At 40.6% G+C, this 13285-nt stretch overlaps 1 protein-coding gene across 4 annotated transcripts in view; it reads right to left on the bottom strand.

The window, feature by feature from the left end:
* PREX2 (phosphatidylinositol-3,4,5-trisphosphate dependent Rac exchange factor 2) overlaps window positions 1–13285 on the bottom strand; it is a 252350-nt gene that overhangs the window by 169840 nt on the left and 69225 nt on the right. For all 4 annotated transcript variants that reach the window (XM_061600721.1, XM_061600748.1, XM_061600730.1 and 1 more), the window contains 3 exons: window positions 11932–12081; window positions 8290–8434; window positions 3865–3965 (listed from right to left, as the gene is read on the bottom strand). In XM_061600721.1, the coding sequence (XP_061456705.1) occupies window positions 3865–3965; window positions 8290–8434; window positions 11932–12081 (396 nt within the window). The remainder of the gene's footprint in view (window positions 1–3864; window positions 3966–8289; window positions 8435–11931; window positions 12082–13285) is intronic.

The raw sequence follows: 13285 nt of genomic DNA, 5'->3' as shown, positions 1-13285 counted from the left end.
AGAACGTGACTGGTGGTGCTGCCTAGCAGGGGGATCTATTGAGATCTGTGCTAGAGCGGAGAGAGAAACCATAAAAAAGGACAGTCCGGACTGGTGGAGTCCCTGGTGGTGCCTAGTGAAAGGCAGTAGCCACAAGCAGGTAGGAACCTGACAGGGAGAGCCAGAGAAGGGTGTCACAGTGCTACCTTGCTCAATAATACCATGATATTTACAAACAATATCTTGCAATATCAATCCTCTGGTTTACTGTAATAACTTGAGCTTATGGTGACCTTCATGGCTGCCTTGAATGTGATGTTTTGTTTGTTACCAGTGCTGAATGGTTATTTATCAGGAGTTGAAGCTGTGTACCACCATTTATGTTATGATTACGTAGCTGGGAGTGAACGGTTGGAAGTAGTTTTATACCCTCCAGCGTGAGAGCCTGCTCTGCTGTAGAACTGGGCTCCTTCATGTGAGAGATGGGAAAGAGTATTCTGTGGGTGTGGGGCATGTGTCCTTTAGTGCTTTAGAGATGGGGAGAGTATCTTACATGTGTATGCTTGGTAGTGATTCTTTGTATGTGGGTTGGTGTAACATTGCTGAATGTGGGTGGTTGATGTATGAGTGGTTGGTTGATATGTTTGAGGTAGTGAATGATGGTAATGGTTGTATGGAATGGATGGTGAGTGGTTGTATGACTATGTGTTATGTTGGTTGTTATTTATGTTATAGTGCCTCTGACTTTTACATTGTGTTTATGTATATGGATATTGTCCATGTATTTTGCTTTGTAAAATTAATTTGATATGGTATTTATAATACTTTGTGTATTATATTGTAAACCGCTTTGAGATCTTTCACATAGCAAGGAGTCTATAAATGGTAATAATAATAATAATAATCATAATCATAATAATAATAATAATAATAATAATAATAATAATAATAATACAAGTTGGCTCCAGGGTTTTATTCTTTATTTTAACCTTTTTATAAAAAGCCTGAACTGCTTGCAGCAGCACAAGAGACCTTGCAGTGTCCTGGCTTGGTTTGTTGGTTTGTTTGTTCTCCCAGTAGGAGCCCAGGGCGGCAGCACTCCTTGGAATGCCCATTGGAGGAAGTTACATCATGAGTTTTAAAAAAAGGCTGTTGCTGGCCTCTGCCTTCCTACAGACTTCCCAGCCAGCTGCACTTCATTGGAGGATGTCCCACGGGCATTCTAGGAAGTGCCACCACTGGACCCATAGGCTGTAGACTTCTTTGTGCTGCTATAATTCACCGTTTTTTATTTTAAGATGTTTAAAAGGAAGAATAAAACAAAGAATTAAAAAAAAAACCTCAGCCACCATGTACAGTTATTATATACAGTAAGTGTGAGTCTTCAACCCCTGAAATCTTCTCTAAAACTTGCCCAGCCCTTCTTAATTTTCAGGAACAGGTTTTTTTTTCTCTTTCCCCTGTGAATAGCCAACCCCCCCACACACACATAACCCTTCAACCAAAAATTTCAGTTCAGTACTAACATTAAGGTAGCCTAACATGGTTGTATTTCAGTAAGCTTTCTACTGTGTTCCCCAGATCCCCTTTTATTCAGAATCCATTAGTATATAATTGGTGCTGGAAATTTTAGTACCAATGGAGGTACTCCTCAGTAGGAATTTCCCAGATCAAGGATCCCTAGGAATGTGGCAGTCCTTCTGGGCCCTTTGTAAAGACTGGGAAGCCCTGGCAAAATACAGGAAACTTCATCCTGGAAAGTTATAGTTGTTAAGCCTTTAGGATTGTAACGAAGGCCTTATCCTAACACTGTTGCAGGAACAAGTTTTGGCGGAATGGAACAGGGTACGGCAGTTTATAATGGGGATGGGGGACAGCTCCAGGTTCATCATGTTTCTGATGACATAATTTGGGACCATGACAAGCACTGCTCTGAGTGAGCTTTAAAACAAGCAAATTCTGCCTTAATCAAGCCCAAATTAGTTCATTTTAGGAAAATTGTCCTGAATTAAGATGAGAATATCTTACTCATCACTACATATCACAATTTTTTAACCCTGCCCTTCTCTCCCTTGTCTCATTTTGTCCAATATTAACGAATAAACTTCTCTTACTTCATCTTGAATTTGCTACCCCTCTACACCTTGACGCATGGCATACCTTATGGGGTAATTCAACAGATTCATGTTTCACTTCACTTTCTATTTTGGCTCACAGCAGTACTAGCTGCTCCATGTATATATATACTTATGCACATGTGTATGCACATGTCTGTGTGGCTGGCTATCTATTCAGGAAGACGTAGGCTTTAAGCCATGTAAGTGCTGGCAAACAACTGAACTGATTTACAGAGGCTTTTCAAACTAAGCAACAGCGTATTAAGAAGAAGGGGCAGTAGCAGCAGGAAAAATAATTACAAGCAGCATCTGGAGATATTTAAGTGGGTGCACTGCACAATAGGAAGCAACAAGCTGCATGTTGCTCACTCTTTGTCTATACTCCAGATTCAAGGATTCACCTCTAATATTCAAACAAATTAAGTGGTATGAAGTTCTTTATTGTAGTTGTAGAAAACTGGTATTTATTAACTTCCTTATCAGCTGAATTTTTTTTAAAGACAGCTGTATTTTCTTACTAATTAATGGCCTGAAGCAAGATTTTCAAGAGAAATTTCAAATTATATACATACACACTCATGTACGTGTGTGTGTGGGTGCATGCACATGAGTGTGCATGCATGCAATCATTACATGTGATCCTTTCATATTAAGTAAAACAAGCACAAAAAAAAAACCCATCCACAATTTCCATAATACTTTTGAGATTACCTAGTTATTGGTAAATAATACATAATGCAGTGTGCTTCTATAGGAATTATGATTATCATTTCCTTAAAATGTATAATGAAGGTTGGGTGTTTAATGTGAACATGATTCAAACACATATCCTTTCTCCAATGAAAAACAGATGGTTCATTCAACTTTATTTTAAGAATTCTATTCCTGTGGAAGACACAGCTGAATCTACATACTAATAGAAATAATGTGTCTGGCTCAAACTTCTGTGTTCTTTCTAAAATAATTACTCCATCGAAAAAGCTATAAAATATTCATTAAATTTCTTTTGGGTCAAACTCAGATTGAATTCTTAGTTCAATTTAAAAGCAAATTTATTTCTTCAAATAAAGTGTTTATATAGTACATTTAAATGCAGTTTTACATAAGAAAGTACAGTAGGGCCCCGCTTTACGGCGTTCCGTCTTCTGTCGTTCTGCTGGTGCGGCGGCTTTCAGTTAGGGGAAATTCCCCGTTTTAAAGCCGATTTTGTGCTTTTGTGGCATTTTGTGGCATTATCGCACAACGCAACCCATTATAGTAAATGGGTTCCACTTTATGGCGATTTCCGCTTTACGGCGGGGGCCTGGTCCCTAACCCGCTGTATAAGTGGGGCCCTACTGTATTATACACTTCCAGTTATACAAATTCAGAACTTTCTCAACTTTACTACTTTATTTTATGCACATCCAAGCAACATTTTCTCTCTCTCTCTTTAACTTTAGTTACTTGTCCACTGAACACAAGGATAGGATGTAATCCAGATAATAGACATTTTGGGTTATTTGATGAAAACTCACATTCAGTTTAATCAATTAATTCATTTATTTTGGTCCAAGACCAGCACAACAGTTTAATCAAGTAGAGAATGAGGAAGAACTACAAGATTAGGCAGATCAGTAATTCTTCAATAACTGAACGTAAGGAACTGGAACTCATACAAACCATTATGTTAACAAAAGGCCCTGGTAACCTCATTTGACATTTCTGATTTAATTCCTCAGCAGAATGTAAATATTTGAAAATAGTTAGGGGAGGGGCACATAATTACCATGGTGGATAATGCCATTCTCTAGCAAAGCTTGACCAAGATGGACACCTTCTTCAGGTCTGTGGATCTCTCCAATTTCCAACAACCAGGACACAAACTCACTAGTTAGAAAAAGCAATTAAGAATTACTGTAGCATATTTTTAAATCAAATGATGGGGAAATAGTAGCAAAATTGCTATGGAAGCAACAGCCTGGTTTGGTTTTTAAGTGTACTATTCTAGAATGTATACTACCCATCCACAAATCTAGATCCCTAGTTTCCTCCAACAACAAGTTATGAGACAGGTAGGGACAGACTAGGAATCTGGCACTATGAACTATGATCAAAATACAACACAGAGATAAGTTTGGTTAGCTCTATTAATTTGGTTAAATATGGTTTGGTGTTTTTTAATTTTGCATTTGTGTTATGCTGGTGTTCGTCACATTGTTGAGTTCGATTTTGAAGTTTAAGTATTTCTACACTAGACCTTCAGGTAAAGGATGGATTATAAATATTTTAAATAAATTAATACATTTCAATAGAGATGGATGGATGAGTACAAGTCTGTTCCATCCCAGGTTTTTCCTGAGCAAAAGCAAAATTCATTTCAATTCCCTATCTGTGCTGACATTTTAAAGAAAATCTGCAAAATAAATCCTTTAAAATCTGCAAATAAAATAGGCTTCAAAATACTTATAAGGTGGCTGAGGCCTGGTTGTCTTCTTCACAGCAGACACATGAAGTACATTGGAACCTCTTAAAAATACTTATGAGAGTTGGCTTTCTTCTGTTTCCAGAGCAGCCTCTGCTTGAAGTAGCTAGTGCATGCCCAGCTACACATAAATGACCTTCAGTTCTCTGGCATGATGGGTATTGACAACATGTCACCATTTTGAGGGAGATTATACAGAGAAAAAAGGCATGGCCATATGTAGTGGCAGCCATATTTTTTCCATATAATTTCCTTTAGAGTTACATCATCAGTACCTGTTACTCTAGGGAAAGAGAAGGCTATTAGCACAGCAATGAACACCTAGCTACTTCAGAGCTGCTTTTCTGAAAGTAAAAAGAAGGGAGACAGCCCTCAGCTACCTCATATTTTAAAAAGACTTCAGCACACCTCATTGCGAAATTCAGATAGAGTGTGGAGTCTGAAGTTGACCTACATCCAATCCACACTCCAGTCAAGGAGGTGCAGATCAGGTGAGTACTTTGGAATATGCATTTGCTGAATTTAGTGCCAAGGCCTAAGACCCCTGTAAGTGAGGATAGTATTTGTTGAAGACCTGTCTCTTATGCATCTTCTAGGGGCTCGCCCTTTCAAAGTGATCCAAAGGTGATCTGGCTGAATCTCTGTCTCTAGCTGCAAGTTTGGACTGTTCCAGACTGTTGCTATTTTGGGGTGGGATTCAGCCACATACTGGCAAATTCAGGTTGTGTGATTAAAGCTCATTTGGAGCTCCTGCACAACAAACCCACCTCCCCAAAATTGGACTTTTTGAAATAAGGAACGTGGCCATAAAATACAGTGGAAAGTGTGGAATAATGCTTGCTTTCAGGGAACATCATCAAGTCTCCCTGCAAACAAATCAGAGTGAAGGCTCATTAAATAGTGTGTTGTCTAATCTCCCTGCAAACAAATCAGGATGAATGCTCAATTAAAGAGGTCAACTGGAAGCATTCATTGTTTGAGGCCTGCTTAGAGAAACAACGGCCCAGCACTTTCTACTGAGGCAGAAGTCTGGGAGGCTACAGGAAGGGATGAGGTTTTCCTATCAGTTTTTGTTATTCAGTCTGCTTCCTGCTGGCCCAAATGGAATAAAACTCATCTTCTGGAGTGGCAACTGAGACAATCTGCAGAAAGTGTTAACAAAACTAACTGATATAGTTATCTTAACAGGCCATGATTACTTTTTCTGACTTAAAGTTTCCAGGTTTAAATATTCTGATCATTTAATGAAGTTGCTTCAAGCTTAGTAAGAGCACAAAAGAGTTCTTTTTATTTTATTGTTGTTCCTTTATACTAGGTTCTTGACTATCCCTGAAAAATAATGAGAATCTGCAATATATACCATATTCTATATGACATTCAAAACTGTAGAAGGAAAACAACACTACTTGCTTGCAAGATCAAGGGTCAATTAACAAATTACTTTTGGTGTGTGACATGGTAATTTCAGCTTCAGAGCTTAAGAGGGAGCAGGTGGACTGGTGTTCTGCTCAACAATTTCACAGTTGTACTAATTTATCTCATAAATATTCTAGATTAAAGAAAGAACCACTGGCTTCCTACCTGAAGAGTAGCAATGTGTTGCTGGTCAGAAACTCATCGGCTTGGGTTATAGCTCCACCTTGTGGTCGCAGGCAGGAAAGACAAGTTAAGGGAAGTAGGTCGCTCCCAGCATTCCTCAGTTTGTGTCCTCACCAAGCTCGAATAGGTCAAAGGAATAGTAGAGGACAATAGTCGAGGACAAAAATTTACTTCCCTTTATTGAGGATTACATGAGAACCCCAGATAAACAGGCAAAACAGGAAAAGGACAGCCACAAGGATGGGGCTGATGAGTTTCTGACTAGCAACACAGAACTACCCTTCAGGTAGGGAACAAATGGTTCTTTCTCATGTTGCTGGTGAAACTCATCAGCTTGGGATGTTCTAAAGCTTCCCATGTAGGGAGGGCCATATGTAAAAAGCTGTCCATCAAGCAGATAGAACCTGCTATAGAACCCTTCAGCCAAAAGCTGCCTCTGCCAAAGCATACCTGTCAATTTTATAGTGTTTGGTGAATGAACTGGGTGATGCCCAAATAGCTACTCTATAGATCTCCTCCAAAGGAGCATTGGCTGATAGCGCTGCAGAGGTGGTAGCAGCCCTCGTAGAATGGGCAGTAATTCTAGTTGGGATTGGCAATTTCTGTGACTCATAGGCAAGCGCTATACATGCCCTAATCCAACTTGAGAGAGTAGGGAAGGTGACCCTCTTCCCCAAGGAGGCCGGGTGGAAGGAGATCAAAAGAGAGTCCATTTGTCAAAGGGTATCTGCAGGAGGCCCTCACCTGCAGAGCGCAGTGATCAACTGGGTATATAAGGGATAAGACGGTCTTTCAGGTATCCTGGTCCCAAGCTGTATAGGGTTTTGTACACCAAAACGAGAACCTTGAACTTGGCCCGGTAGCAAATGGGCAGACAGTGCAATTCTTTCAGCAGCAGGGTGACATGTTGGTGATACCCTGCCCAGTGAGTAGTCTCACCACCGCATTTTGTACCAGCTGCAGCTTCTGGACCAACCTCAAGGGCAGCTCCACATAGAACACATTACCGTAATCCAGCCTGGAGGTTACCAATGTGTGGACAACAGTGGTCAGGCTATCCCGGTCCAGAAACGGCTGCAGCTGTCTTACCAGCCAAAGCTGGTAAAAGGTACTCCTAGTCACTGAGGTCACCTGGGCCTCTAGTGACAAAGAAAGATCTAGGAGCACCCCCAGACTACGGACCTGCTCTTTCAGAGGGAGTATGCCCCATCCAAAGCAGGCAACTGACCAATTATCTGAACTCAGGAACCACCAACCCACAGTGCTAGGATTCGTCTTGCTAGGATTCAGACTCAGTTTATTGGCCCTCATCAATCCACCACCAAGTCCAGGCAGCAGATCAGGGCTTGTACGGGGCTGCTTTTTTGGCTCCAGGGCTTCATTTTGGCCAGGGAGGGGGGCTCCAGATGTCTGTGCTTCTGCTTGGCCTTGCAGGCTGCACCAAGCGCGGGAGCTGTAGATGCCTCTGGTAAAAGGCCACTGGATGCCATTTCAGTGGTTCTGCTGAGGTAAAGGAGGCAAGCGGAGTGCAACACACGCGCCTGACATGAAAGTGCGGTGGACTCAGGCTGAAAGAATTGGACTCAGGCCAAAAGAATTTGTTGTAAACGAAGGGGAAATACGACGGCTTCGTTCTCCCCCCTCACTGAAAAGGTCCGAGATAAGATTAGAAATCAGAGAAAGGGAAAAAGGGTGGGAAAAACAGAACTTTTATTTTTTTTTTAAAGGAAGACACAGTCACCAGAGCAGTATAGCGGGAGAGAGAGGGCTTTAAAGGCACAATGATAGATAATAATAAGAAAACCTGAGGTAAAAAGGGGAGCAAAGACAGAATGCGACCAGTTCAATGGAGGCAGGAAAGCGAACTGAGGAATGCTGGGAATGACCTACATCCCTCAACTTGTCTTTCCTGCCTGTGACCACAATGTGGAACTATAACCCAAGCAACATGAGAACTATAATATTTGCTGACTTCCAGAAAGATTAACAAAAAATATTTTGGCTAAAGTAGGAATCAGTGCTTTATAGGTATATCCCTTGTGATTCATTCTTAATTCACTAGAATGGCAAAGAATAGCTAAAACAAGGTTCCAGTCAGGTGAAATCCAAAACAGAAATGTAAACACATACCTTCCAAGAAAGCATTTTGGGAACGTGGTTAATTTTCTCTTCCGGTCTTTGATCAAATTCCCTTGTCTGCACATCATTTTATAAAGCTTCTCTCCTTGTTCAGAGATCATCACCCAAGTATCTTGTTCCATGCCTAGTTTTAGCCCTGGGAAACAAAAACAAAATTCAGTCATTTTGAAGTGTTTCCAGGTTTTGGCAACTGTATTAGGAGAATTTTCCCAGAATAATTTCAAGCTTGGACATTGTAGATGTAAGATAAAATATGTAAGCTCTTTGGTCTACATGACAAAACTGGAATCGTAATGTTATTGCGAGTTACAGTTGAACTACTTCCTACAAAACAATACATACAATCATTTTCTGTAGATTAAAACTGTAAACAAGAGATACTACAAGGCCCAAGGCTCAATATCTTGCATTTCCAGTTATAAAGACCTCAGATAGCAGATCTTGGAAAGATTCCTGCCAAATACATAATGACTACAGAGTCTTCTCAGTCATAACCAATCAACAGAGAACTCATCTCACAGTGATTCCAAAAGTTTAAATGGGGTGAGTTTCAGTCTACCTGTAGGGTTGCCAGGAAAACCAAAACACAGCTACAGTGCCTGTCTGGCAGAATTAGATAATGCTGGCAGGGCCAGAGGTTCATAATTAAATAAAAGCAGGCAGGATAGTGCACATAATAGCTACTATGTTTCTGCTATATGGGAACCTAACCACCATATTTTCTGACTCCAGACCCACAAAAATATGCCTTCTCCACTACTTTGAGGTCTATTATACACAAGGTTAATGTCCCAGAGCTGGACCAGATCCTAGTAAGTGACATTTAAAAGAATGCTTTGGTAAGTCACTTTAAACTACAGGCTATAAATCTTATTGGTTGAATTCCTCTATATTTATGAACCCCTTTGCATCATGAGTGCTAATTATAAAGACATGCCTCCTCAAAGATGAGGCTACTCAGCAATGGGTGAATTCCCCTCAGCTCAATTCAGAATTAGGCTCCACTAATACAATCTATTTTTTCCCTTGTAAACTATTCTTTTCTCAAAAAGCAGTTAAAATTTGTTAAATAAATTTCCACATTGAAAAATGGCTGTTTTTCACATCTCACAATTTGGCAATTCTGTCACCTGCCCAGTGACATAATCAAATGTGGAAAGAGCCCACATAGCTCCCCCGAATGCCTTAATGTTGAGCCCTGCCACTCCTTCCCTTCATCCCATACATATCGATCAGTGGCAGCAGTATCATAAACAACCAGATCTCTGTTCTTTCCTAATGCCTAGAATACTGAAAAGCCAGAATCCCATACTCCAGGGACCTTGAGACATACAGTAGGGCCCCACTCATATGGCAGGTTAGGTTCCAGACCCCTGCCGAAAAGCAAATCAGCTGTAGCGCGGGGGTCTGGAACCTAACCCGCTGATCGCACCAGAGGAGGAGAAGATCAGCGGTAGCATGCTACCGCTGATCTTCCCCTCCTTGGATGCGATCAGCTCAAGCGGGGGAGTCTGATTGCACCAGAAGAAGAGAAGATCAGCTGTAGCGCACTACAGTTGATCTTCCCCTCCTCCGGCATGATCAGCTGGAGTGCGGGGAGCTCCAGCCCCACTCCAGCTGATCACCCCGCTGGCGCCATATTAGCAGAACGCTGAAAAGCAGGGCGTCGAGAAGCGGGGCCCTACTGTACAGTTTTCTAGAGCACCTGAGTAATCAGTAGGGATGTTAACACAACATCTTCCAGATTTCCTTACACAAGTATGCTCACACAGTGCAAGGAAATCTCAGATGTGTAGTTTCAAAGATACTTGTTGTTTCTACTGACTACTCAGGTACCCTGGAAAACTACATGTCCCTGAGCTCTTTCCTGACTTGAATATGCCAGAAGCTCAACTTATATTTCAAGTGGGACAAGAACTTTTTGAGGAAATGGCATTTGATTCTCAATACAGCTGAATATTATGAGCGGGACAATTTCACATTTTAACACAGAAATGAACAAACTTTAGCAATGTAACATGAGACAACACCCACAATGCTTAAAAATGTAAGGGGCAAGGAGAAAGGTGCCAATATACAGTAGGGCCCCAGTCATACGGCGGGTTATGTTCCGGACTCTGACCGAAAAGCGAAAACCGCCTAAAAGCGGAACGCATTGAATTGAATGGTGTGTCACGCCCGAAAACCGCTGTAAAAGTGGAACAAGCGCCGTATGAGTGGGGCTTTAGTCTAATTGCGTCTAACTGAGACCGCCACATTAGCGAAGCGCCGTAAAGCAAAGCGCCGTAAAGCAAAGCGCCGTAAAGCAAAGCGCTGTAAAGCGGGGCCCTACTCTACCTAATCTTCATCTCCTTTTTTTTTCAGGTAACAGCATTTAAGATCATAAGATCTCCACTTCAGAAAGTCAGCTAAATTTTCTTTCCAGTTATCCTTGTGCAAACGTTTCAATTAGTCTGTATCCATGGCAGAATTTTGATAAATGTTGTCTTTTAATGCAAACAAACGAGTTAAAACTTTTTTCTTCATGGTGAATGGAATGCTGTTTACAGCTACTTTTAGTAAAGGTATTTGAATTTTGCAAACAGTGCTCTTCATGAATCATCTGTAATTCTGCTTGTAATTAAGTCAATGCATCCTGCTTTCTAAAAGAGGTGTTTACACAGATGTTTTGAAGATAGTTAGCAGGAGACAGTAAAAAATAAAGCTTAACAAAATAAAAAACACTTGAGAAATGTTTCAAAAGTTTCTATTTTGAGTAATGATATGATAGATCATCCTGCTCTTACAATCTTATTTCTCTCAAAGCCTTTGGCTATATTTCCCCAATGTCTCGAGGCCTTTCTATGCTGTGGCTTCTTTGAGCATTAAAAACACAGTGTTCAAACATTTCTCATGGGAGATCCAAAACACATTCCTTCACCTAGTGTTGCTATTGCTGGATGATCCAAATATCTTTCCTCATAGTTACAGTGCATCCATGGGGAAATCATGGTTTCCCAGGACTTGGTAAATGGAATTTGCTGATAAAATTCAACTACTTCCTGAGCTAGCATCTGTTGCTCCTATAACTGTTGTGTGGCTGGGCACCTAATGATGCATTTGCAAACCACTCAAAATTTTGGTGGGCAATGTTTTCTTTTTTTAGTTTTGAGGCAAAAAATATGCTGTATGGATTACAAAAGGGTCTTCATGTAATCTTCTACATCTCCCCTCTCATGCAGCATTGCCCCATCATTTCATGAATGTTTATTCCTATTATATCTCCTATTGATGTCTAAATAAGCAGGGGCCAATACAAATGGTAAATGAAAGAAAGGAATCTCCAACAGCTTTTGATTAGAAATTCATCTTGGCTCCTAAGTAAGCAGAATAAAGAGTGGATGGCAGCACCTTGGACAGCTCCTTGAAAATCTGGACTAAAACCTGGACCAGATTCCACTGCCTCACTGACATGGAGCCATCAGCTGCCACTGCAAGTAAGGCATAAAAGAAATAATACGGTATGACAAAACTAGTTTGAATTCTACATGGCTCAGGCTGAGGACAGCAAGGAACAAGGGTCACACAGCCAATCTTCTTCCAGGTATGACATTGCTTAGAAAACAAGCCACAATGTGAAATTTATGCTATCACCTTTTCTTCTTTCTCTTTCTTTCAGAATAGCTTCCAACCATTCCTGCTTTTCTTCAGGTGTTTTGGCCATGCATACAAACCACTTATTCTTTGCTGTGTTGTGTATCTTCCAACCATTGAGAACAATGTGGCCACTGCTGTGATAGTCAGCTGGAAAAAGGTAACAGAAAGGAAACTTTTCAAGATATAAGCACTAAACACTCTGGGCCACACAAAGTAATTCTTGATCCCATCCTAAGACAGAAAGAAAAATTGCCCTCAGCACTTCCAGAGCATATCACTAGCCTCCTAAAAAAAATAATATTATAAACCACCTATGTGCCAAAATGGTTCCTAAGGTATTTACAAGTATAAAATAAATTATAACATCTACACATAATTTTAAAAACACATTGAAGCAGTAAAAACATCCATAATTAAAATATACAATATATTATTATCAGTCAACGTCCTTGGATTACATTATCAGCCTCAACACCAAACTACCAATGTGAAAGACAAGCTTCTCCCTGTGAGTGATGTGTGAGATATATTTACCAAGGGTTATATGCAACTAAAAGTTACAGTCAGAGCAGACACATTGAAATTAATATTAGTCATTGTCCATTAATTTCGGGGGGTTTATTCTCAGTAAGACTCATGCTGGATTAGGGTTGTTAGGCTCAGGGCCTGAGACTGATCTTGTATCTTTAGGAGAAGAGAAAGTCAGGCAAGTGCAGGTTTTCTTGCAACACTGTAATGGGAAAAAGCACAAGGTGGAATTCTCCCTTCCCCCTGCACAACTTTTAAAGATACAGAAGACCTCTTGGTTGCCAGGCCCGGTCTCCAAGAGGTCTTCTGTATCTTTAAAATTTGTGCAGGGGGAAGGGAGAATTCCACCTTGTGCTTTTTCACATTACAGTGTTGCAAGAACACCTGCATTTGGCTGGTTTTCTCTTCTCCTAAAGATGAAGGATCAGTCTCAGGCCCTGAACCTGGCAATCCTATGCTGGATACAACCCTAAGACTCTCTCACAACGCTTCTAGGCATATATGAATGTTGCAAATGATGAGCAATTTGTGTCATTCAGAGGAAGATGTCCACTGAGGCAATATATACCACTGAAACCTGCAATGTATGGCATAAAAGTCTGACATGGTTGCAATTTCTAATCATGTTTATGATGCAGTCATACAATAAAAGGAAGGAAGAAGCTGCCCCAGTAACTCAAAACCTAGATCAGACAGTGTTGAGAAGCACATTTACAGTTTCTGGACAGAATATAACTGATCACTTTTTCACCAGAGTGCCATTAATCAGAGAATTAGCTAAGAAAAAACTAGCAACAGAGGGTTAAAAAAAAGCCCTTATGAG

This window comes from Rhineura floridana, chromosome 1, assembly GCF_030035675.1.
Source record: "Rhineura floridana isolate rRhiFlo1 chromosome 1, rRhiFlo1.hap2, whole genome shotgun sequence".
Lineage (NCBI taxonomy): Eukaryota > Metazoa > Chordata > Lepidosauria > Squamata > Rhineuridae > Rhineura > Rhineura floridana.
This window is presented reverse-complemented; position numbering and strand designations above follow the sequence as displayed.